This window comes from Agelaius phoeniceus, chromosome 12, assembly GCF_051311805.1.
Source record: "Agelaius phoeniceus isolate bAgePho1 chromosome 12, bAgePho1.hap1, whole genome shotgun sequence".
Taxonomy (NCBI): domain Eukaryota; kingdom Metazoa; phylum Chordata; class Aves; order Passeriformes; family Icteridae; genus Agelaius; species Agelaius phoeniceus.
In genome coordinates this window covers 21,052,266-21,078,306 of record NC_135276.1, presented here as the reverse complement: position 1 = coordinate 21,078,306, position 26,041 = coordinate 21,052,266, and the positions used below count along the sequence as shown (strand labels likewise).

The 26,041-nt window shown below is 54.1% G+C and overlaps 1 protein-coding gene across 4 annotated transcripts in view; it reads left to right on the top strand.

Moving 5' to 3' along the window:
- Nucleotides 1–24,657, top strand: part of ANKRD11 (ankyrin repeat domain containing 11) — a 130,648-nt gene extending 105,991 nt beyond the window's left edge. For all 4 annotated transcript variants that reach the window (XM_054640918.2, XM_054640920.2, XM_054640919.2 and 1 more), the window contains 9 exons: nucleotides 8,993–9,163; nucleotides 10,233–10,436; nucleotides 12,431–12,573; nucleotides 13,273–13,420; nucleotides 14,133–20,863; nucleotides 21,635–21,733; nucleotides 21,825–21,968; nucleotides 22,980–23,072; nucleotides 23,424–24,657. In XM_054640918.2, coding sequence (XP_054496893.2) covers nucleotides 8,993–9,163; nucleotides 10,233–10,436; nucleotides 12,431–12,573; nucleotides 13,273–13,420; nucleotides 14,133–20,863; nucleotides 21,635–21,733; nucleotides 21,825–21,968; nucleotides 22,980–23,072; nucleotides 23,424–23,609 — 7,919 coding nt within the window. In that variant the 3' untranslated portion in view covers nucleotides 23,610–24,657. The remainder of the gene's footprint in view (nucleotides 1–8,992; nucleotides 9,164–10,232; nucleotides 10,437–12,430; nucleotides 12,574–13,272; nucleotides 13,421–14,132; nucleotides 20,864–21,634; nucleotides 21,734–21,824; nucleotides 21,969–22,979; nucleotides 23,073–23,423) is intronic.
- The last annotated feature ends 1,384 nt before the right edge of the window (nucleotides 24,658–26,041 follow it).

Here is a 26,041-nt window from a genome sequence, read left to right as displayed (position 1 = left end):
TTGCACTGGCAGCAGCAAGAAGGAAACCAAATGCAGAAGAGAGCAGAGAGAGCTGCTGGGAGAGGCTGTGGCTGCTGGGTGGGAGCAGCAGCCCATGAGACCCCCCCTGCTCAGGGCTCCCCTGGTACCCCTGTGCTTTTGCAGCCATGTGATTCTTATCTCAGACACATCCTCTCCTTCCTCTGCAGAGCTCATCCTTCTGGGGAAGTGGGTGAGCTGAGGGGTGGCAGCAGCCCAGCTCCCAGAGGAGACCCAGAGGGGTTCATGACACCCATTTAAAGACAAACTGGGCTCTCACAACCTCTGGGAAGGTGTATGGGAGGTGCAGGTAACCTGTTTGGTGGGAACTGGGGAGGAAGTGACTCAGCCACTGGATTGGAGATCCCAGCAGCAATCAGTGTGCACAGTCAGACTGGTGCTTAGCAGGAGCCTGTTCCTCTTCCCTGTCATCGTTCACTCCAGCAGGAATCCGATGCTGGAGATGGGAAAAGACTTAGTGGAGATAGGAGAAGACTTCCTGGCACCTTGCTCTGCTCTTGCACCACCCCATTGCAACTGTGGGGTGTTTCAAGCCTGTGTGGTCTTTGGCCTGCTCGAGGTAGAGGCAGGTACAGACGTGTTTGTGGTGCTCAGAAGCTGCACGTTCTGGGGTGGAGGGGTGCCCCCAGCTCTGTTCTGGTGCCATCAGTGACACCTGGCTGGGGACACAGGTGTGACACACAGGACAGGCTTTTGTCTGGAACAGAGGCTGCTGTGCACCCACCCCGTGTTCCTGCAGGAGGGGGAGGCTGCTGCTGCTTGTTGTGCTCCTCAGCTCTGCTCCCAGCCCTCAGAGAAGTGGGATTGCACCATCGCTGCTGGCTGACCCCGGCTGGTTTATGTAACCTGCTCCTGCTTCCCAGGCTGTGTCCATGGGCTGCTGTGTGTGCGTGAGGGGGTCTGCCAGGATGTTCCACAGCCATGTGGAATTCAGCTGTAAGGACGTGGGAGTTGGGAGCTAGCAGAGCTCTCTCCTTGCCTCTAGTGGGGTATTTTTCTCCTCTTCAAGTGTTTAAACAATAGCGTGGATCCTCATCCTGATGTGTTGCAGTGACTCATTTTCCTTAGCACGGTGTGTGTTGCTTTTTTCCCGGGTGGCTCTGGCTCAGCCTTGACGTAGGTGCTCCATATCTGGGGTGAGAAACATCAGAGGTGGGTTTGTCTCCCATGCAAGGGCAGCACAACCTGCCCAGACCAGGTGTGGGGCAGCAGCTGCTGCTGCAGGATGGTTGTGGGGTAGATGGGATATTGGGAAGGAATTGTTCCCTGTGAGGGTGCTGAGGCACTGGCACAGGTGCCCAGAGCAGCTGTGACTGCCCCTGAATCCCTGGTGGTGCCCAAGGCCGGGCTGGACAGGGCTGGGAGCATCCTGGGATAGGGGAAGGTGTCCCCCCATGGCAGGGGTGGGACGAGATGAGCTTTGGGGCCCCTTCCCACCCAAACCATTCCAGGATTCTGTGGGCTCCCAGAGGCACTACTGGCCAGCACTGTGCTGAGCCCATGGTTTGGGTACAGTTGGTTCAGAGCTAAATCTTTTAAAATAATCTTCCTCAAAATGGTTTCTAGAGCAACAATTCTGGCTCTCAGGTTCCTCAGAGTTAACTAAATAAACTGTCTTTAGGAAAAAAAAAAAATGGCATCGAGCCGTGAGCCTCCAGACTGTGCATGTTACAGCTCCAGCACTGTGGGAGCAGCATCTCTGTGCCTCAGACTTCTCCTCCTTCCCTCTCCTTCCCTGGTGTGGCATCTCCCCACATGCACAGGCGCTGCCCAGAGCCTACGTGCAGCCTGGCAGCCGCCGAACGAGCGCAGCCAGCTCTGCTCCCTCCAGCAGCATGCCAGGCTGCCTGCAGCTCCCCGCGCCGGGAGGGGGCTTCAAACCAGCAGCCCCGGGTAATTGTGGCATTAACAAACACCCAGAGAGGAGCAGCAGCAGGGAGAAGGGAGCGCTCCTGCCGGGCAGGCACCTGGCAGCAGAGGTGGGCACGGGCGGCTGGCGCAGCGGTGCCGCGGCTGCGGCGCTGAGCCACGGCTGAGTCACGGCTGACTCAACGGCACCAGACTGCCGGCGTGGGGCCGGGCACTCCCCACCTGCCTCGGGCTCTGCCACCGTGGATGCGCACCAACAGGTCCCTGCTGCGCAGCGGGACAGGCAGCGCTGCTGTGCACGGAGAGCACAGGTCCCCGTGCCCGCTGCTCCTCAGGAGGGGTTCCTTAGCTGGATGTCACGCTATTGCTTGAGTCCTTGGCTTGAGGTGCAGCTGTGGATTCCAGGCCTTTAGTCATCAGCAGAGAGACTTGGGGCTCAATACAAATCTCAGAGCACGCTGAGATAATTTTGGCCTCTGACAGCTCTCCCTGGGAGCTGGGAAGGCCTGAGTGAGGCTGGGTCAAAGCTGGTGGTCCCCAGTAGTGCTGGGGGCTCTGCTCTCCTCGGGGTCCCACTGCCTCCCTGGGTGCCCAGCTCCCTCCCTGTGTGTTCCAGTCTCTCCCTCTTTGTCCAGTTCTCTCCCTGTGTGTCCATCTCCTCCCCTGAGTGCTCTTGGAGGAATAAGGGAGGGAGAAACCCCACCAGCTCTCCAAGCTGGTCTGTGCATATCAACCTTTCTGGGCTCAGAGGGCTCTCCTGGTGCCCAGGGCTGATTCCAGGGGCTTGTGGCCGGCCAGGGAGGTGCTGTTGTGGATGGGGGCCAGGGTGAATATGGTTGGCAGGAGCTGGCCTTGGGGCTTCAAACTTCTTCTCCCTAATCCCCCGAGGTTGTTACGTGACGCTAATTAGTAGGTTAGAAAATGCTTGATGAATCAGCTGACTCAAACCATCCTCTCCTGGAGCCGGCTGCTGCTTGCCTAATGCTGGAGTGTTTGGAGTGACACGGCATGGGAACGGGCTCGTTAGTCCCAGCTCGGCGAGGCTGGCCAGGGAATCCGTGAGAAGCAAATTGCTGGCTTATTAAAAAGGGCATCTGCACCCCACAGTGGTGTTTGTGCCGTCCCCTGGCCTGGCTGCGCTCCGGTGTGTGCAGCTGGGGGTGCGCTGCAGCGGGGCTCTCTTTGCCTGTGTCATTTCAGTCCTTTTACTAAAATAGTAAGAAACTGTTCTCACCTAGCAACCAGGGAGAGAGTGAATGTCAGAGCTTCTCCCTTGCTAGCTGGGCTCCATAATGCCGGTACAGTGTGCAGAGCCTGGCACACACCAGCCTTCAGATCACCCTGAGAAACTCCCCGTGTGCAGCAGCCATCTGGGAAGGGCTGCGCAGAAAACCAGGTCGTTTTATGACGGGAGCTGCCATAAATCTCCCTCCTCCCCCCTCATCACCTCCTTAACATGCAGAGGGAGAGGTTGCAGTGTGCTGTGTCTCTGTGAACCAAAAATCTATCAATGATGGCTTTTTCCTTAATACAAGAGCTTTTATCAGCGCTGTCTGCAGAGTGTCCTGGCCCCAGCTCCGGGAGGAGAGGGCTGGCCAGAGCCTTCCTCCCCCGTCCTCCCTCCTCCAGCTCTTTCTATTTCGTGGGAAATGAACGGTCTGGACTTGAAAATTGATCTTGCTCTGAATAACTCACTTTTAACATGGAGATTGTTGTTTGTGATGAAGCCTCTGGGTTCCTCTTACAGCATGTTGGGAGGCAGTGGCCGCTCTGTGAAGGAGCTGCTTTTACACATCAGGGCACAGCTGTGGGGTCTGGCCCACAAGTGTAGGGAGAGCACCTGGATTTGGACCCCAGGCTGTCACACAGCATTAAACCCCTCTAGTCAAATTGTATTTTAAAATACTGCAGCTAGTGGGGTTGGGCCCTGCAGATCCTCATCCCCAGGGAGCCCAGCTGAGCACTGGGGATGATGGGCTCAGCTGCACACTGACATGGTTATAAAGGGGCTTGTTCCTCCTGCTGGCACCTTTTCTCTGCTCCTGACTCACAGCCAAGGTCTCCACTATCCTTTCCAGCAGTGTGGGATGAAGCTCTGGCTCTGGTCCTCCATCCTTCAGGTGGGAACAAGCTCCCCACTCTATGGGAGCAGCTCAGGGTGCCTTCTGTCAAGGCAGACCTGCTTTTCCTCTTGTTTTCCTTTGTGGCACTAGGTTGATAAACCAGATCAGCTCCTGGCTGTGTCCCTGGTCTGCTGTGTGCAGTGTGCCCGTTGTCTCCTGGTGCCAGAGTGTCCCCCCAGCCCGAGCCGCGTTCCTCTGCATTCCAGGGGTCTCCTGCTCACCCTCCTCACTGGGCACTTCACCACCAAGTGCTCTGGTGTGTCCTGCTGCCCTCTCTTGTTTGTCCACCTGTGCCATGGTGCTGCTTCTGCCACCTCCAGCCTTCCCTCAGCCTGCTCGTCCTTCAGTTCTGGAGCGCCCCAGAGCCTTGGCGTGTGGTGGGACCATGCTGCTCTCACTCCTGAGCCAGGGGCCCACATTGCAGGTGCCCTGTGAGCCTGGGAGTGCATCCTCAGGGCTGGACCTGCTCTGCCCTGCTCTGAGCCGACATGCTCCAGAAGGTTTCATGCCCTCCAAGTTGTGCAGCAGGAATGAGTCACTCTTACGCAGGCCGGCCGGGCTGGGGGGAGCGCAGCCCGCCTGCTCTCCCAGGGGTGCAGTGCAGTCTCTGTTGCTGTCTGAGCCGCTCTAATTTATTCCTATTGATCTCTGGTGGTGCTGGCTGGGCTCAGCAGCGCCTGCAGAGCCCCTCTCGCCGCTGGGGCGGCACTCGGCGTGGCCCAGACGCTCGGCACGAGCTGCTGCTGCTGCTGCTGCTTCGGAGCCGGTATTTTTCCTCAGGGTTCCACCTCCCGTGCGTGTGTTGTCATGCCGAGCAGCAGGAGCAGATGCTTTCTGCATTACAGGGTGTGCTGCGTGCGTGGGGAGCGAGGGCCCGCGCGGCTCCGGCGTCCCCACGACCTGCCACAGTCACATCGTGTGTGGAGAAACCTCTGAGAGGTTTTCCATCACCGCCCTGCTCTCCTCCCGCTCCTCTCCGTTTCAGCTGGGGCTGGGTTCAGCCTGTGTCTGCACACAGAGCCAGCCCAGCAGCACTGAATCCCTCTCCATCTGCCCTGGGATCCTTATGGAGCTGCTGAGGTGCTTCCAGCAGCCCTGGATTTGTGCTCCCCACTGCAGCACTGCCTGTAATCTCGTGTGGGCACCAGAACCACCCTCTGGGTGATGCTCAAACCCTTTGTCCTGGGAGTCTGCTCCTGCTCAGCCTTCGCAGCCTCTCGGGCTCGGTGTGGTGAAAGGCAGGAGCAGTTCCCAGCTCAGCTCCTGCTTTCCCCTTTAAGCTGTGCACGCGGTTCCTGCTGGCGTCAGCGCGAGGGAAGAGCCGAGCAGGATCCCCGAATTAAACCAGGGCTGGTGCTCGGGAGGTTTGCAGAAGGGCTGGAGCAAGCAGCAAACAAGCTGCTTTAAAAATAACTGCATGGAGGTGTGGCTCATCATCCTGGGCTCACAGAGCATCCGTGGGCTGCCGTGGTCTTCTCCCACTGGGATCTGTGTGCACGGTCCAGCCACTGCCAGCACTGAGGGCTGCCTGCCTGCACACCCCCCGTGTCGCTGGGGTTTGTGCTTGCTGAAGGGGTTTTAGTGTCAAATAAGCTTTTTTTCTGTCAGCCGAGGTGGGTAACACTGGGAGAGTTTCTCTCCAGTCACTCTGTGTTGCTGCAAGGTGTTCCAGAGGTGCAGTTATTTGGAGGCACAGGAGCAGCCTGCAGGAGCCAGCAAGCTGAGGTCTCTGTGCAGGGACACCTTTAAATCTGCTGCAAATCTGATTCTGAGTAAAATCCTCTGGGCTGAAATAACACACGTGCAGCTCTGTGAGCCTGGAATCAGCCAGGGCTCTCACCCTGCCGAGGCTCAGGATGGGAAGTGGATGATGGGAGCAGCTCTGTCTCCGTCCTCTGCTTGCATTTCAGACCCAATTAAGGATCTTGCTTATGGGGTCCCTCCAATTGCCTGAGGATTGTGCCAGGCAGGGAGCCGGGGGCTGCCACGCTGCCCGTGCCATGGAGCCATAGAATCATGGCACGGTTTGGGTTGGAAGGGAGCTTAAAGCTCATCTCCACGCCCTGCCTTGGGCAGGTACACCCTCCACTGGACCCTTAGGGTAGGGTGTCACACCAGGTTGCTCCAGGTCCCATCCAGCTGGCCCTGAGCCCTTCCCACCAGGAAGCGCAGGCCCGAGTCCTCGGCTGCCTCCCCATAGCGAGCGAGAGCGCGGCAGCCGCTTTCCAATTTATTTTTATCTTGTTGATCACATGCTTTGTAATGTTAAATGTTCTGTGGAGGAGGAAATTTCTGCAACTGCAGAATGAATAGGAGTTTAGGGGGGTTTCGGTTGAACTTGATAATCAATTTTTGCAAATCCCAGGCTCGTGCTGACAACCTGCAGCAGCCAAGGGATATTAATGAAAATGTTCCCATTCTAATTGTGGCTCCGTACGTGCGGAGCAGCCCTGGGCATCGTGTGCTCCAGGGACTCTGCTTGGTGGCACCAGCCAAGATATGACCCCTCAAGCTTCTTCATGCCTGGCTTTGGGGCATGGCTGGATGTGACCAAGGCTGGAGGAAGCCAGGCCTGGCTGAGCAGGGTATAAGCAGCTTGGAGAGGTGCTGCACACACGGGTCAGGTGTCCCTGTGTCCCCTGGCAGGACACACAGCACAGCAGCGTGGCTCCTGGAGCCACCCCGGCAAAGTTGTCTTCCCGTAAGCATGCTGGATTTTAATTTTATTTTAAGCCATTAAAAAACTGTCCTAGGATCTGATTTCATCTTCCAGCTCTGTTACAGCTGCCAGGATGACCAAAATGTGGTTTCAGAATAGACTGGGATTCGCCTTCAATGCAGACATGTTTCCAGGGCTTGCATTTCATAGAATTATGGAATGGTTTGGGTTGGGAAGGACCTTAAGACTGATCTCATCCCACCCCTGCCATAGGCAGGAACACCTTCTGCAGCCTCCAAGCCCTGTCCAGCCTGGCCTTGGATGCTTCCAGAGATCCAGGGGCAGACACAGCTTCTCTGGGCAATGAGCAGAGGGCTTTGAAGAGGGGTGGCTGAGCTCTCTGGTTGAGAGGTTCCCTGGAACTGTCATTGTTTCCTAAATGTGCAGGATCCCAGGAGCAGGGGTGGATGGAAATCACCTGCACCAGGTGGCCCTGAGCAGCAGAGGCTGGCAGCTCTGTGCACTGTGCCCAGAGGTTTGTGGAGCTGGCTGTGCCTGAGCCGTGGAGCTGAGAGCAGCAGGAGCAGAACATCCCCACCCACTGCTGCCCTCCTCTGCCAGAGACCTTTCCTCAGCTGCACTTTGGGGGTGTAGGAAGAACCCTGTGCTGTGGGGCACAGTCTGGTGGCCGTGTGTGACCCTGTCCCTTGGTGGTTCCAGCTGACCTGCTGGACTTTGTGTGGAGGCACCAGAGGCTCCACCCTGCTGGCCATGTGCCCGTGACCCACATCTAGTGTGACACAGGGGCTGAGCAGAGCTGAGGAGAGGCTGCAGCATTGCTGGTTTTTATTAAGGTGAAGGTACTGAGGCACCTTCACATTGTCCAGAGCAGCTATGGCTGCCTCATTCCTGGCAGTGCCCAAGGCCAGGCTGGACAGAGTTTGGAGCACCCTGGGACAGTGGAAGGTGTCCCTGCCCATGGGAGTGGGACTGGATGGGCTTCAAGGTTCCTTCCCACCCAACCATTCCATGGCTGTGTGACTGTGGTTTGGGGGTGCTTGCTCTTGGTCTCTCAGTAGAAGCTGCCTTTGCAGCTGGATGATTTAGGAGACCAAGTATCAGGCTGGATTTGGGATGACAAGCCAGGCACTTCTGGGATTTCTTCCTCCCCTCCCTTGTGTTTGTTTGGGATTTTTTTAGAAGGTTGCAGAAGACCTGAGGGCAGGTGGGTGTTCTGGGCCAGGCGGGAGCAGCCACTTTGGGAGGAGAGGACCAGCCTGGTGCTGCCCACACCTGTTTGACTGCAGCCTCCTAGCTATGATGATGATGATGATGATGAGATGGGTGTGATGGCCACATTTCTGAGCTGCCAGCCTGTATCTTTCAGCTCTCCTTGTTGATGCTGTTCAGTGCCTCCAGCTGGGTCCATGCTGTGCTGGTGTCAGTCTGAGTAGGCTCCTCCAGGCACCCTGGCGTGGGATGGAGGCTCCTGAAGCAGGATGGGAGGTGCAGCTCTGGCTGTGGCCCCTCAAAGGCTCTGTTCCCTCTTTCCTCTGCTGCTCTTTGGTGGTGGAGGAGAATGGGAGGCTGTTGGAGGAGCAGGAGTGGGGCATGTCCTGGCTGTACCTTCACTGCTGTGGGCCTGGGTGGCTGCTCCAGGTGCCAGTGCTCCCACTGCAGGGATCCAACAGGGATCATCCACAGGGATCCCTTTCTCAGCACAGGGATCCCTCCCTCAGCACAGAGATCCATCCATCCCTCAGCACAGGGATCCATCCATCCCTCAGCACAGGGATCCATCCCTCAGCACAGGGATCCATCCCTCAGCACAGGGATCCATCCCTCCCTCAGCACAGGGATCCATCCATCACCACAGGGATCCATCCATCCATCACCACAGGGATCCATCCATCCCTCACCACAGGGATCCATCCCTCACCACAGGGATCCATCCCTCCCTCACCACAGGGATCCATCCATCACCACAGGGATCCATCCATCCCTCACCACAGGGATCCATCCCTCCCTCACCACAGGGATCCATCCATCACCACAGGGATCCATCCATCCATCACCACAGGGATCCATCCATCCCTCACCACAGGGATCCATCACCACAGGGATCCATCCATCCCTCAGCACAGGGATCCATCCCTCAGCACAGGGATCCATCCCTCAGCACAGGGATCCATCCATCCCTCAGCACAAGCTTTTCAGATCTGTCAGTCCCACGCTCAGACAGGAGCGTGGCTTTGGGCTCCAGTGGCACTGAGTGCTTGTGTCCTGTGTCCTTGTCCCACAGAGAAACAGGGTCCCGAGCGGAAGAGGATTAAAAAGGAGCCCGCCACCAGGAAGCCGGGCCTGCTCTTCGGCATGGGCCTGTCGGGGATCCGGGCTGGGTACCCGCTCTCCGAGCGCCAGCAGGTCGCTCTCCTCATGCAGATGACAGCAGAAGAGTCTGCAAACAGCCCAGGTGAGACCGGGGGGTTGTTCTGAAGGGTGGGCAGGCAGGTGGGAGCTGCAGCCAGAGGCGCCCTAATGTCCGGAATTCCCAGTTCCCGGGCTCTCCAGAGGTTCAGCAGGACTGAGCTGCCACCCCTGGCATGGTGCAGGGGGGCTGCTTTGCTGCTCTCTGGGGTCTCACTCCTCCCCCAGGGCTCTGCAGGTGTGCTGTCACTGGGATCTGCTCGTGGCTCTGGCTGCCCTTCCTTTTTCCAGGGTCCCTCGGGCCCAATCCAGGCACCCCCAGCCCGCCCTGGCTGCTCAGCTGGAGCTTTGCTTCCATGGGAGCCTCCTCCACCTCAGCTCTCTGTTTCCCACTGACCTCTCAAGCTATATCAGTAAAGGAAGATTGTGAATGAAGACAAAATATCATCCTCTGTAGGTTTTTAATGTTTCTTCTCTTGGAAGGGGATAAGATGTGTAACCGCCACAGCTGTAACTTGAGGTGTGGAGCAGCAGAATGTGTTTACCATGGATTTTGTGTTCTAGTAATTTTTATCTGTTGCAAACGTGTGTCCCCCCATTTTTGGAGGCTCTGTGCTATCCATGTACTCACATCCACATCCTACACACAACACTGCTGCTTTTAGCCAAAAAAACACCAATTTCACTGCTTACGTTGCTGTTATTTGGGAAAACAAAAAGGGAAAAAGCTGCAGAGCATTCCAGTGTTCTCCCAGGAAATGCAGTCTCCTCCCAAGGCCATCAGGCCTCACATGTGCTTGGTAAAAGGCCACTTCTCTCGGGAGCTGAGGTTTGAGGGTAAGGAGCTGCATTGTGTGCTCCCAGATCACGGGATTGCCCACAGTGTTTGCCAGGACTGCAGCTCTCCAGTGGGTCTGGCAGGCCGAGATTCCCATCTCTGTGGGACACACAGGCTGCCCTGTTCACATCCACTCCAGAGCCTGGGTTGCCTCTTGCTGCCTTGTGGTGAATATTTCGGGAAGAGCCGAGACCAAACGTGATGCACGAGCTCCCTCTAAGGGCGTAGGAACTCCACGGAATGGCAGCCCCTGACGCTGTTTCTCTCCTCCCTGCAGTTGACACAACACCAAAGCATCCCTCTCAGTCTACAGTTTGTCAGAAGGGAACTCCCAACTCTGCCTCCAAAACCAAAGATAAAGTAAATAAGAGAAACGAGCGAGGAGAGACTCGGCTGCACCGCGCTGCCATCCGCGGGGACGCCCGGCGCATCAAGGAGCTCATCATCGAGGGTGCAGATGTCAATGTGAAGGACTTTGCAGGTAACTGCCCAGGAATCCCAGCTTTCTTCCCACCTGGTTGCATGTTCCACCTCCGAGAATGACTCCCAGCAGAAAAAGTAGTTTGTTTCTAACGTGGGGTTGCGCCTTGGAAAGAGGGGATTTGCCAAAAATTGTGATTTTGCTCTTTGAAGAGAAAGAAGTCTTTTTGCCCCTTAAAAAACAAAACAAATAACAACAAAAAGCCACATAAAAAATCCCTCAAAGCATCAATTTTCTTGTTGGAGCTTGGGAGCAGAATTCCCAGGCTGTGCAGTCTGCTTGAGGTCAGTTGAGGTGAAGCTGGGCTGGGCAGGATCCAGAGAATCCCTGGAGCTGTTGTGGCTCCACACCCCAAAACTGACCAGGCCACTCTGGACTGTTTCCTTCTGCTCTTCCATGGCGGGGGGCCATGTTGGAAGTGTGGAGGATGATTTGCAAAGGGAGGTGGGCAGGTTTAGCTCTATTTTTACTTAAAATAGAAGGAATTACATGCACAGAAATACTGCTGAGAGTGGGTTTGTGAAGTCAGCTCTCTGGAATTGGGGGGCTGATGCCTGTGAATTTTTGGGAGTTGTTTTTAAGGACTGAATGTGGGGGTGCTGCTGATGGAGAGGGAATGTGAAGGGCAAGGTTAGGCTTCCACCAAACACCCAAGCTGGAGGAGTTATTAACCATCCTGACCCTCAGCTCAGGAGTATTGCCTCCTCCTCCTCCTTCTCCTCCTCCTCCTCAGCAGTGCTGCCAGGCTCCTGCTTAGGGTGGTGGGATGAGATGGGAGCAGCCCTGAGTCCTGCAGGGAAAGGCAGCCATGGGATGCTGGTGAAGGGGTGATGAAGGTGCCATTCAGTGGGGCTGGATCAGCCTTTCTCCAGCACATCCCAGAGCTTGACTTTGCTCTTTGCTGTTCTCTTCGCATGATTTCGGGGCTATAAATAGGCATGGCTGTTCCTCCACCCGTATGATTAATCCCAGTGCCAGACTGAAGTATCAGTTGTGATTAATTCCAGGCACAGGTGCCCCCTCCAAAGGCTCCCAGTGAAGGTAACGGAACGCGCTCCCACGGCGCTATCAGCAAAACACCGGAGCAGCCGCGCTGCCAAACTTCAAAACAGGCTCTGCTTAAAAATAGGCTGTGGAACACGATAAAATAGTTTGTTCTGTGCTCTTCAGAGATTTGTTTAAGAGCTGGAGCTGCCATTGCTGTGGAGAGGCTGCTGCTTGGTTTCCCCCCCAGCCCAGGCCGGTGTTCCTGTGTTTGGAGAGCACACGGAAAATCTGTCTGCAGTTCTGAGCTCAGGCCTGGTCTGGGCACCAGGGTTTCCCTTACAGAGGGCTTGGAACCTAAAGCCAAACCTAAAGCAGCTTAAGAGAAGGCTGGAGAGAGGCATTCCACAGGACCATGGAGTGGCAGAACAAGAGGCAATGGCCTTAAGCTGACATAGGGCAGGGTTAGATGGGATGTTAGGAAGAAATTCTTCCCTGTGAGGGTGGTGAGGCCCTGCCATAGGTTGCTCAGAGAAGCTTTGGCTGCCCCATTGCTGGAAGCATTGAACGCCAGATTGGAGGGGACTTGGAGCAGCCTGGGACAGTGGAAGGAGTCCCTGCCCATGGCTGGGGGTGGGAATGGATGAGCTTTGAGGTCCCTTCCAACCGAAACCATTTCATGATGATATAAAGGGGAACAGATTTAAGACCTGCTTTCACATGACATCAGCAATTCTCCTTATCTCCCATATAAAACTTTCCATTTCCAGGGGCTGTGTCAGGTCTGGCAGATGCTCTGACTGTAGCACATGCTATGACCAGAGGGAGAAGGGGCATTGATGCTGTGACTGCCTGGCAGGAGTAGCAGGGCAGAGCTGCAGGTTCCTTCCTGCTGCACCACAGGGATCCATGCAGACACTTGGCCATCAGAGCAGCACAGCCCTGCCCAGGCTGCCCCTGCAGGCTTTCCCCACGTCTCAGTGTCACTGTGAGTGTCCCTGTCCTTGCAGGCTGGACGGCGCTGCACGAGGCCTGCAACCGGGGCTACTACGACGTGGCCAAGCAGCTGCTGGCGGCGGGCGCCGAGGTCAACACCAAGGGGCTGGACGATGACACCCCCCTGCACGACGCGGCCAACAACGGCCACTTCAAGGTCAGGGTGCTGGCACTCCCTGCCCTGCTTTAAACCACTCCCCTGGAAATGTGGGCTTCGAGCAGCCCGCTGTGAAAACACAGAGATTCTGCGTGGTTTTGTCTCCTTTCCCATGGAGTGGACAGGAGGTTGTGTTCAAGGCCAGGCTGGACAGGGCTTGGAGCAGCCTGGGTTGGTGGAAGATGTCCCTGCCCATGGCAGGGGGTGGCATGGGATGGGCTTGAAGGTCCCTTCCAATCTAAATTATTCTCTGATTGTGTAATTTTCACTGTTTCAGAGCTGTTGAGTGTTTTAGCTGGTGCTCCCTGCACAGGGGGATAGTTCATTCTTCTGGAATTGGGACAGGAACATGATTTTGTGCCTTGTTTTTCCCCCTTCTTTCCTGCCCAGGTTGGTTCTTAGAATCACAGGATCATTAAGGTTGGAAAAGACCTCCCCAGTCATCAAGCCCAACCATTAACCTACTGCTGCCAGTGCACGACTAAACCTTGTCCCTAAATGTTTTTTGAACACTTCCAAGGATGGTGATTCCACCACTTCCCTGGGAATGTTGCTGGGGCTTCTCTCTTATGTTAGTACCACAAGGCATGTCCTGAAGACACCAATTTTTTAGTTATGTAAGAAAATCATGCAAAAAAAAAAAAAAAAACTGGAATCAAAACATGGTGAGCATCCTTAAGCCTCGTTTTCTCTTTTTAGGTGGTGAAATTGTTGTTGCATTATGGAGGGAATCCTCATCAAAGCAACAGGAAGGGCGAGACACCTTTGAAAGTAGCGAATTCTCCCACCATGGTGAACCTGCTCCTGGGGAAGACCACGTACCCCTCCAGCGAGGAGAGCTCCACAGGTGAGATTGGCCTTTGTGTGGCCGTGGCAGTGACAGCTGTGGCCTGCAGCTAACACAGAGACCTTAGGAGGACAGGGAAGTCAGGAGCCCACGTGTAGCTGTAACCCAAATTCAGACAACATAACCACCAGCTTTAGCTTGGGGGGCTGTGTGCCCTGGAAGCAGCATTGAGATTGTTTCCCTGGTGCAGTTGGGATGTAGGATTGGAAGCCAGTTGCAGGTAAATGGATGTCTTACCTTTAGAAGCTGGGTAATTCCAGTGGAGAGGAGGGGGTTTGAGTGCCAGCACTGTTTTCCTGTTGTTCAGCTGTCCCAGCACTGGTGTTTCAGTTTCTGCTTCCAGGCTGTCCCTGCTAGAGCCTCTTCCACCACTGCCACCACTGTGGGACACTCTGCAGGTTTTAATTAGTGCAGATTAGAGTTCTCAGTCTTTTGGGGAGCCTTTACCTACACTGTGTGCAGTCATAACCCTGCTCCAAAGTTCTCATGGTACACCCAGGATGTTATTTTGAGGAACACCCCATGCAAGTTGGAGCTGGAGGAGCTTCCTTCCAAAAAGACCCCCCAAGCTGTTGGGTGCCAGCTTGCAAAGGCTGGGTGAGGCCAAAGGGTGTGAGGATGTTTGCAGGGGTTGGTGTGTGCAGGAGACCAGTGATGTTCCCTCCCCAGAACCCTTGGCAGTCCTTCACACACTGTTCTTCTCTCTCTGCAGAGACCTCAGAAGAGGAGGACGCCCCTTCCTTCGCTCCCTCCAGCTCCGTTGATGGCAATAACACAGACTCAGAGTTTGAGAAGGGTTTGAAGCACAAGCCCAAGGCCCAGGAGCCCCCCAAAACCATCACCCCGGTGAAGGATGAGTATGAATTCGATGAGGACGATGAGCAGGACCGGGTCCCACCGGTCGATGACAAACATTTGCTGAAAAAGGATTACAGGAAAGAGACTAAAGCAAACAGTTTCATTTCCATACCCAAAATGGAAGTGAAAACTTATACTAAAAATAACACAATTACACCAAAGAAAGCTGCCCACCGCATCCTGTCGGACAGCTCGGACGAGGAGGAGACCAGCGTGGCCGTGGGCACGGGGGAGAAGCTGCGCCTCTCCACCCACTCCATACTGCCCAGCAGCAAAATTCGGGAGCCCGCCAGCACCAAGGCACCCAAGGAGAAAAGCAAAGTAAAAAAGAAGCGGAAGAAGGAGACAAAAAACAAAGAGGTTCGGTTTGGCAAAAAAAATGACAAGTTTTGTTCCTCTGAATCAGAGAGTGAAAATGTGGAGAGTGAGGAGGATGATAGAGACTCTCTACAGAGCTCTAGCTGTGTAAAGGACTCAAGGCTAGTGCTAAAGGAATCCTCCTTGTTTAACTCTCTGTCTGCCTCATCGACCTCTTCACATGGGAGTTTAGCATCCCAGAAACATAATCCCAGTCTTACAGAACAGCACTCCAAGCACTGGAGGACGGACAATTGGAAAACCATATCTTCTCCAGCTTGGTCAGACGTCAGTTCCCTATCGGACTCCACCAGGACGAGGCTGACGAGCGAGTCAGACTACTCGTCAGAGGACTCGAGCTTAGAGTCACTAAAGCCAGTCAGGAAGAAACCAGAGCACAAAAAGAAAAACACCCCCCACAACACTGTTTCTGAGAAAAAGAATTCATTCCATAGCAATGTGGATGGAGCAATTCCAAAGCTGGACAAAGAGGGGAAGGTTGTTAAAAAGCATAAAACAAAACACAAACATAAAAACAAGGAGAAGGGACAGTGTCCCATCAGCCAAGACATTAAAATAATCAAAACATTTTCTTTTGAGTTTGAGGACTCTAAACAAAAGCCTGAGAAAGGCTTGATAGTAGAGACAGAAAATCCAGTCGAAAACAAGTTGAAAGTGTTAAAGCACGATAGGGAACATGGTAAGAAGGAGGAAAAGCTCCCCAAAGGTAAAGCAGAGGAGAAGGAGTGGTTGTTTAAAGATGAGACTGGAAAATCCTCAAAAGAGGAGAAATCATTAAGAAAAATCAAAGATGGTAGTAAAGACCTGAGCAAATCCTTCAGAGAAGGATTGAGTAAATCAGAAAAAGAGAAACCTGTCAAGGAGAAATCTCCCAAGGAGGAGAAGCCGAGAATACACAAGGAGGAGAGAAAGAAGAAGTCAAAGGACAAGCAGTCCAAATCTGAGAAGAAGAATGAGCTGAAGGAGGAGAAGGTTTCTAAACTAGAGAAAGAAAAATCCTTCAAGGAGGAGAAGGAAAAATGCAAAAAAGAAAAACTTTACAGGGACGAGTCCGGGTTTGATGAGTTTAATAACAAAACTCAATTTGCCGAAAGCGAGGACACGAAGTTCAGCCTTTCGGACGATCAGCAGGAGAGGTGGTTTTCAGACCTGTCCTCTGATTCATCCTTTGATTTCAAGGGTGAGGACAGCTGGGATTCTCCAATAACAGATTTCAGGGAGATTAAAAATGACACCGTGGCAAAGCTAATCATAGAACCTGTGAAAGAGGAAATTAAAGACAAGAAAAAGGAAAATAAAATAAAAGAGAAGAAGGAATACAACGAGAAGCGGAATGAAAAGGACACTTTCTTAAAGAAAAAGGAGAGGGATTATGTGGAGAAAAGCTCTGAGAAGAAAAAGGACCAAACAGACAGGCACAAAGTTACTCCCAGTTATTTGCCTGAAAAGGATAAGAAAAGGAAGGATTCTGTGGAGACTGGCAAGGAAAGGAAAGAAAAAGACACAGGTGAAACCAACAAAGACAGAAAAGATTCCTCTGACAGCTCTAAAGAGCGAAAAGATCCCAAGACGAAGCAGGAGGAGCCCTATCGAGATGACTTCAAGGAGTATGGCTGTGAAACATTCTTCAAGGATAAGTCTGACCCTGAGTTCAGTGGCAAAACCCTGGAGAGCTGGGAGAGGCACCATTCTGGGAAGGAAAAGGAGAAGAAAGATGCTCCTGATAAAGAAAAAAAAGAAAAGGTGAAGCCAGAAAAATACAAGGAAAAATCCAAAGAAGGCGACAAGGAGAAAAATGAAAAGGCTGCTCCAGAGAAAATCCTGAAGGACAAAGAACTAGAGAAGAGTTTCAAAGAGAAGAAAGAAACTAAGGAGAAATACAAGGATCTTCACAGCAAAGACAAGGAGAGGAAGAGCTCCTTCGACCAGGTGAAGGAGAAGAAAGAGAAAACCTTTTCCACAGACAGAGACGATTTCTCCGAGAAGAAGGATGAGAAGAAAGGCAAGGAGAAGAGCTGGTACAGCATCGCTGACATCTTCACGGATGAGAGCGAGGACGAGAGGGACGATTACAGCCTGAGCGGGTTCAAGGTGGGCGATTCAGCTGGCGGCGAGGGGCATCGCCTGGACAGCCTGCAGGACAAGGACGACGGTGCCACGGCCGAGAAGGAGCTGTACCCCGACAAGCACCGCAAGTACTCCTCCGACCGGCAGCACTCGGAGAAGCAGAAGGACAAGGAGTCCAAGGAGAAGAAAAAGGACAAAGGAACATCGGAAGGGGGAAAGGAGAAGAAGGAGAAGAGTTCCTTTGAGAAACACAAAGAGAAGAAAGATAAGGACTCCAGTGAGAAGTATAAGGACAGGAAGGAAAGGATGTCCATAGATTCCACTCAGGAGAAGAAAAACAAGCAAAAGCTCCCAGAAAAGGTTGAGAAGAAACACACCAATGAGGACAAGGTGAAAAGCAAACACAAGGAGAAGCCAGACAAGGAGCATTCCAAAGAGAAGAAGTCTTCAAAAGGAGGGGAGTCGGAGAAGAGCCTGCTGGAGAAACTGGAGGAGGAGGCTCTGAATGACTACAGGGATGACTCCAATGACAAAATCAGTGAGATCTCCTCTGACAGCTTCACAGACAGAGGGCAAGAGCCAGGGCTCACCAGCCTCTTCGAGTCTTCTAACCTCTCTCTGACCGACGCTGCTGAAGAAAAGTTTAAGGACTCTCTCCCTTTACCCTGCCTTCAGGACAAGCTCAAGGAGAAGGAGAGGCACCGACATTCCTCATCTTCCTCAAAGAAAAGTCATGAGAAGGAAAAAGCAAAGAAAGAGAAGACAGAGAAAAAGGAAAAATCAGAAGAATTCAAGGACTCCAGCAGCAGAAAGGATTCCACTCATTATGAAAAGGATTTCTCTGTGGATGGGGAGGCTTTTGGCTCTTCCTACAACATGAAGGCAGACGCTGATGAGGAACCGGAGAAGAGCATTGATTACTTATTTTCTGAAAAGAAGGATAAAAATGATTCTGAAAGAGAGCTGTCAAAGAAGGCGGAGAAAGAAAAGACTTACGGTTCCAGCACCATCAGCACAGCTAAAGAGAAAAAGAAGCGGGATAAACACAAGGAAAAATGGAAGGAGGAAAAGGAAAAGCATAGGGACAAACACACAGATGGTTTCTTTAAACATCACAAAGATGAGCCAAAGTCAACACTCAAAGATAAGGACGGGCCTCAAGTTACCACCTTTAAAGATAAATCCAAGGAGGACAACCTCAAATTCGGTGAAACCAAACTGAAGGAGAAGCTTAAGGAGAATCAAGACAAAGACAAATCAGAGTCCATAAAAATAAGCAATGGGAATGAAAAAATAAGCCTTTCCAAAGACAGCGGCAAGAAGGATGCCAGGCCAAGGGAGAAACTTCTGGGAGATGGTGATTTGATGATGACCAGCTTTGAGAGGATGCTGAGCCAGAAAGACCTGGAGATTGAGGAACGCCACAAAAGGCACAAGGAGAGAATGAAGCAAATGGAGAAAATGCGGCACAGGTCCGGAGACCCCAAGCTGAAGGACAAACTTAAAAGCTCGGAGGATGTGCGCAAGAGGAGCCTGGATCTGCCGACCAAGAAGCCGCTAACGCTGGACACGCAGCTCAAGGACAAGAAACTCAAAGAGTTGGGTCCCCTGACTCCTATCCTGTCACCAGAAAACAAGGCACAGCCTGCTGTGGGGACAGACTCCAAGGACTGGATCACGGGTCCCCAGCTGAAGGAGATCCTCCCAGCATCTCCCAGGCCAGATCAGAACCGGCCCACGGGCGTCCCGACCCCGGCATCCGTCGTGTCCTGCCCGAGCTACGAGGAGGTGATGCAGACTCCCAGGACTCCATCGTGCAGCAACGAGGACTACACAGATCTGATGTTCGAGTGTGCGGACTCCCAGCACTCGCTGCCCATCTCCACCATGTCCATGAACGCCTGCTCTCCTTCCTTCTTCGACAGATACACCAACGTTTCCAGCGGGCTCCCCGAGAACCCCAGTCAGACCCCGACTCGCACCATTCCCTCCTCAAACCTCTACCGCTCCATCTCAGTGGATATCAGGAGGGCGCCCGAAGAGGAATTCAGCGTTGGAGATAAGTTTTTCAGACAGCAAAGTGTCCCAGCAACATCTAATTATGACTCTCCTGTGCAGCATTTAATGGAGGAGAAAGTTCCCCTTCCCTCTGTTCCTGCTGAGAAGTTCCAGTGTTTGTCTCCTGGGTATTACTCCCCGGATTATGGAGTTTCCTCACCCAAAGTGGAAGCTTTGCACTGTGCTCCGGGAGCCGTCAGTGGGGTCGCCCAGTCTCCCGAAAGTGTCTTCTCTGGTTTACAAGCAAAATCCTCCCCTTCGCACAGGGATGAGTTGCTGGCTCCTTCAGTGGAAAGTGCTCTTCCCCCCGACATCGGCATGCCCTTGGATACCACAGAGGAGCAGCAAGCCACTGCCTCCATCATGCCACCAGAATCCACCTACCTACCACCCATCGAAGAAAACCATTTTAGTTCAGCAATGCCCGAACAAAACAACATAGACTGGGATAACCCTCCTTCCCGAAACCCAGACACCGCCATTCCTCCCAGCCTCATGGGCAACCCCGCAGAGCACTCTGTCACCTGGTCCATGGGCTCGGAGCTTCTGATGAAATCTCCCCAGAGGTTTTCTGAGTCCCCTAAACCTCCACTCTGTTCCCTAGAGCCAATTCATCCTGCGCCAGTAGCCTTCATTCCCACAGAGACTTCCTACCCTGTTTCTCCCATCTCGTACCCTCTGTCAGTGTCTGAACCGAGGCTGGAGGAAGTCAAGGAGGATGCTGAGGAAGCAGTTCCAGGAGAAATTGCAAACGCTGAAGAGCAAGCTCCGTACATGTCCCCTACTAGGTTAGACACCTTCTTCAACAACTGCAAGCCTCTTCCAGAAGAAGCACCAGAGATCCCTCCAGAGCCCCCGTGTGTGCCAGCAGAACCTCAGGCCGAAGTCGTTGCTGCACCAGAAAACAACTATTTGGAGAACAACAACGCAGCACCTGCGAATGCAGAGGAGGCGGTGACGTGGCCAGACCCCTTCACCAACACCGAGGATGAATTGGACCTTGGCCCCTTCTCGCTCCCAGAGCTGCCACTCCAGCCTAAGGACGTCGCGGAGACAGAGATGGCCGAGGCAGAAGCGGTGGAGGAAAGCCCAGCAGCAGCTCCAGAACCGAGCGCTGGCATCATCAAAGCCAGCACGTCCGTGATAGCGTCCGGTGAGCCGGAGGAGGCGCCGGCCAGCCAGGCAGCGGCCACCCTGCCCCCGGACACAGAACCACCAGCAGAGGAGCAGAAACCAGAAGTGGCTGCACAAGAATCCACCTCGGAAGCGCTGAACGCAGCTGAGGAGAAGGCAGCGGAGGACTCGGAAGCGCAGGTCTTCCAGCAGACCCCGTCCGAGCCCGCGCAGGCCGAGAGCAAAGAGGTGGAGGCCGTGCACGAGGAGCTGCCATCGTCCGGTGGGGTGGCAGAGGGCAGCTCCCAGCCCTGTCCCGTGCCCGTGGCCAGCTCCGAGGCCGGCGCTCCACAGGACGGTGCCACGGCCCGTGGCGGGAGCCAGGCCCCGCCACCCCAGGCGGACGCTCCTCCTGGCAACGCTCAAGCAGAAATTGTGGAACCAGTACAAAAACCAGTAGCAGAAGCTCCCAAACCACCCAAAATAGAAGAGATTCCTCAGCGGATTACCAGGAACCGGGCTCAGATGCTCGCCAACCAAAACAAGCAGAACGCCGCCGCGTCCGAGAAGGAATTTCCTCCCGTCTCCGCGCCCGTCACGCGTGCCAAGGGCCGCATCACGGAGGAGGACGATTCCCAGGCTCAGCACCCGCGGAAGCGCCGCTTCCAGCGCTCCAACCAGCAGCTGCAGCAGCAGATCAACACGTCCACCCAGCAGACGAGGGAGATGATCCAGCAGACCCTGGCAGCTATCGTCGATGCCATCAAACTGGACGACATTGAACCTTACCACAGCGACAGGTCCAACCCCTACTTCGAGTACCTCCAGATCAGGAAGAAGATTGAGGAGAAGCGGAAAATTCTGTGCTACATTACTCCCCAAGCTCCGCAGTGCTACGCTGAGTATGTCACCTACACAGGCTCCTACCTGTTGGATGGCAAACCCCTAAGCAAGCTCCATATTCCAGTGGTGAGTCACCTTCTCTCTTTAGCCTCGGGAACTGTCCCCCCTCACTGTTACACACACATCCAAGCTGTCCCCCATGCCCTGTCACCACCTTGCAATGCCAATGTGCCCCAATCTGCCTTTGGAATATGACACCAAACCTGAGCCTGGGTAAGTGCCTGGCTCTGTGGTAAATGCAGCCCCTGAGTTGCTGCATTTTTGCAGAGAAGACGTTGAGCTGTGCTGAGGGACCTGAGATTTAGTTGGGCTTTAGAGCAAAGTTTGTAAGAATCCACTAGATCTGAGTCTGGGAGGTAAAACTGCTCTTGCAGCAGTGTAGTCACAGGTTAATGACCCTGGAACATGGGAAAAAGATGGCTCTTAACTCCTGCCATAATTTTCCCAAGCTCTGCTCTTTGACTTGGCACCAGAATCAGCATTTTGCTGCTGTGCTGCAGGAGCAGCCTCACTAATACAAAAGCATCAATAAACATGGTGCTGCAGGTGGTAAATCTGGGCTCCAGGCTGGAGGAGAAGGGTCAGTGTGACCAGGCTCCATTCCTTGCTGCACACCCTGCCCTGCAGCACGAGGCTGTGTCAGGCTCTGGTTGTTCTTGCCAAGTCCTCACCCTCACGGAGTCTGAGCACTGGCAGGACCTTGTCCTTGGCAGAGCCTCTCCCCAGGCACCCCGGGGATGTCCCTGCTCCCTCTGTGGCCAGCACACATTTGAGGGTGCAGCCTGCCCTGGCTGTGCCCCACAGAGGTCCTGCTCTCACCCCTGCCTGTGCTCGCAGATCGCGCCGCCGCCGTCGCTCGCGGAGCCGCTCAAGGAGCTCTTCAAGCAGCAGGAGGCTGTGCGGGGCAAGCTGCGCCTGCAGCACAGCATAGAGCGGGTAAGGAGACACTCCAGATGGGGAGCAGGGCCCCAGTTTCCCCCGCTGGCGAGGCTGAGGCTGCCATACTGACTGCTCTGCTCTTCCTCAGGAGAAGCTGATCGTGTCCTGCGAGCAGGAGATCCTGCGGGTGCACTGCCGGGCAGCCAGGACCATCGCCAACCAGGCCGTGCCCTTCAGTGCCTGCACCATGCTGCTGGACTCCGAGGTGTACAACATGCCTCTGGAAAATCAGGTCAGTGCCTGCCTCAGCCGTGAGGAAGGGCCTCAGGGGCTCTGCAAGACCCTGAAGGAGATGGGCTTTTCTGGAGGCAGGAGTTACTAGTGCTCTCCTTGCTCAGGTCACCCACTACTGCACACAGGTGCAGGATGTCACCTCCCCCTGAGGGCAGAGTTAGATGGGATATTGGGAAGGAATTGTTCTCTGTGAGGGTGGAGAGGCCCTGGCACAGGGTGCCCAGGGATGCTGTGGCTGCTCTATCCCTGGAAGTGTCCAAAACCAGGTTGGAGGCGGTTGGAGCAACCTGGAATAGTGGAAGGTGTCCCATGACAGGGGGTGGAATGAGATGGGCTTTAAGGTCCCTTTCAATCCAAATTATTCTGTGACTTGGACCATCATTTGCCTAATTGTCTAACTGAATGTGGGGTACAGGGAGTTCATGTCTGTTAGGAGCAGAGATGGCTCAGCTTTTTCAGTGAGTCTTGGGACCCTCCATCCTTCTTGGTCAGGATCATCTGCATGCTGGAAAGGTTTCCTTTACTACACTCTGAGGTGCTTCTCCCTGTGGAAGGGAGGGAGTAGAAACATTACACTGCTGCATTGCAGGAGGGATCCTGGGCAGGGACAGCATCCTGGGATTTATTAGTGAGCTGTGTGTTGATCCAGGAGCTCTCATTTATCCGTTGGCATTTCCCAGCCAAGTGTCTGTGCTGCTGCTATCCTGGCATCAGCTGAAGGAGTCAGAGAGGTGCAGGTGCTGTGTTGGGCTGACATGGACAGACTCCCTGCAAAGCAAGGAGAAACAGGGAGTATGTGCACATGGGTGCATCCCCACCTGAGGCTGAACCCCTGGAAAGGGCTGCAGGAGCAGCTGGCAGCAGTGATGTCCATCCTCCCTCCCTGCAGGCTCTGCAGTTCTGAGGGGTGTGTGCCCCGGAGGGGCTTATGAATGTGGCCTGTGAGACCTGTAACTGCTTAAAGCACAAAACTAATCCCATGTCCCTGCTTTTGCTGTCCCGTCCTTAGGGAGACGAAAACAAATCGGTCAGAGACCGTTTCAATGCGCGACAGTTCATTTCCTGGCTGCAGGACGTGGATGACAAGTACGACCGGATGAAGGTGAGAGCTGTGGGAGCCCCGTGCTCCAGGCAGGGGCATTCCAGGAGGGTTCTGCCTGTGGCTGGAGCCTGGGAGCTGCCTTAATGGTTTCCAGCGCAGAGTGGGTGTCCAGAGATTGTCAGGGCAGTGTTGCATGGGAGTGGATGCTCTGAAGTGCTGACAAGCCTTTCAAACCCAAACTTTGGGGTTTGTCTCGGCTCCTGCTGGAGCTGGGCTGAGCAGAGATTCCACATCCAGGTGTCCTGTGTGTGGCACCCCTTGATGCATTTAACACTGCGCCCACTGTGGCTGCATGGTCCTGCCTGTGCCTGCCACTCAGCCCTCACGTCCCGTTGTTGTTTCCCAATCCAGACGTGCCTGCTCATGCGACAGCAACACGAAGCAGCTGCCCTGAACGCGGTGCAGAGGATGGAGTGGCAGCTGAAGGTGCAGGAGCTGGACCCCGCGGGGCACAAATCCCTCTGTGTCAACGAGGTGCCCTCGTTCTATGTGCCAATGGTCGACGTGAACGATGACTTTGTGCTCTTGCCGGCATGACAGTTCCACCCCAGGAGACATCTCTGAACACTGGCAAGGACGGGAGCGCTCCGAGGTCGGGCGGTCGAGCTCACATTCACCCTTAACCGCTTGCTGATGAATCCCTGGTCAGAGGAGGAGGAAGCAGCTATCGGCAGAAAACAAAACAATAAGAAAAATAATTGCACTTTCTTCACGACGTGTCCCTCGCTTCCGGACTGACGCGGCCCCTGGGGCAGCGGGCCGGGCGCAGCTCCTTCCCGCGGCGGGGAGGCTCCGGGCAGCGCGGGCAGCGGGCGCTCAGCGGCCCCGGGACTGGCCGAGGCGCGGAGGGACGAGGCCAAGGACACCGTGTGTGTGTTGCAGAAGCTGCTGAGCGGGGCCAGCAACCACGTGAACCATGTACTTGTGAACACCGTGATTTCCAGCTCTCTGTTTTCCACCGGGCGCGGATCTCCTCTCGGAGAAGCTGCAGTAGGAAACCATGGGGGGAGGGGGGGGGTGTTTGAGTTTCTCGTTCCATCATGGGTATGTCTAAAAAAAAAAAAAAACAAAACAAAAAAAATGCTACAAAAAAAAAATCACAAAAAAAAAAAATAAACCAACCAACAATTAGAAACAAAAGGACAGTGTCCAAGTTGGGCAGCGGCGGCTCCGGAGCAGGGACAGCTCCGGGATGTGCCGGTGGCCCCGCAGCAGCCGCTGGGGACGGGCAGAGGAGCCGCCGGGGCGGCACGGCCGGGGAGACGGCGACGCAGAGAAAGGACTTTGCCAACTGTGTTTTTAATGGAGTAAAATCCACGTGGTTTATATATTTTTTCCTTTAATCTTGGGCATTTCGTTTCTCTTTCTGAGAACATAACTTGAAAACACTACAGAGCCAATACTCATATAAAGAAAAATTGTATCCCATAAATGCTGTACAGTTTTTATATACATTAACAATGTACTTTTGCTGCCTTCTAGATAATTTATTTTGCAACACATTACTGCACAGTTGTAAATAACTTATGTACTGTAACATCACTTTCAGTTATGTGTAAAGAAATAAATAAATTAATTAAAATTATCTTTGTATTTATAGTTCACCCTGGGCAGCAGTTTCCCTGTCAAGGAAAAGGTTGCTCAGATCAGCTGCCCATGGCAGGGGATGGAACAAGATGAGCTTTAAGGTCCCATCCAATCCAAACTGTTCTATGATTTTCATTCTTTCTTTTCTGTGTCTCTCTGTGTGCAGTGGGATTGGAACCCTCCAGGGGTGGGTCATGGGGAGAGGGCACCCCCCTGTGTTGGTGAATTCACTGAGCAAGAGATGGTGTTTTGGGGTTGCAGAGTCTGGACAGGGATGGGTGGATCCAGGCAAACTCAGTCCTCACTCAGCAGCTCAGGGATGCAGCTGGAGGCAGATCCCGGTGCCTTTCCAGGACCTCAGTGCCTTCCCTCCTGCTGCTGCCCAGCCTTTCCTGGTGGCTGCAGCTGCCAGCCCCGGCCAGCAGCGAGAGGTGCCCCCACAGACCCCACTGCCAGCTCTGGCTTCTCCAGCTCCCTCTGTTGGGGACCAGAGGGCACCCCTGGATTCAGCCCCCAGCTCCCCTCACTGCTGCCGGCTTTGCAGCCACTTGAGGAATTTTCCACAGTGGGGGCAGGGGGATCCTGGAGGATTTCACTCCAACGCATCACAGCAGCTTCAGAAGAGCCAGGGGGTCCCACTGTCCCCTGCCCAGCCCTCAGCCCCTGCCTTGGCACTGCTGGCACCAGGACTGGGGCTCACACAGCCACAGCAGGACGGGCAGTGCCATGTCCCAGCTGCAGCCAGAGGGATTTTTCCCTCCACCCTTTTCCTGGGCTGTGGAACCAATGCTGGGACCAGGGGCTGCTCCTGTGTCAGAGGTTTCAAGAAAGCAGCCACAGGTAACAATTGTTCTTGGATTAATTTCCATCCCTGGTCTTTATTTTGCTAAACAGCCATACATTTGTCTCTGTAGTCACAGAGAGGCCTTTCATGAGCATTGTAAAGCTGGAAAGTCCCACAGGCTCATCTGACCAGGGTGCTGGTGACCTTGGGAGTCTCCAGGGTCAGTTTTCCTCATGGTGCAACTCCCAGATGTGTGTGGGGGTGTGGATCCCTCAGAGGGAGGTAAAACAATGCAGATAGGATTTTTTTAGTGTGATTTTTCAATGTGGCTTTCAATGTGATTTTGCAGATGGGAGTTTTTCCACCATTGCAGGTCTGAAGCTGAGCACCGAGTGATGCTGCTGCCCCCAGAAATCACATTTGTGAGTAAATTTTAGAAGGAAGAGGGAAGTAAAGCCTGTTTGCAGTTTGGCTGCTCTGTTGGCTCTTCCCACGGGCTCACATGGTGCTGGGTGCCAACACGTTCCCTTCCTAGAGGGGGTGTCACAGATTCCACTGGCCCCCTCTGAGGTTTGGGGGGACCTGGGTGCATTTGTGG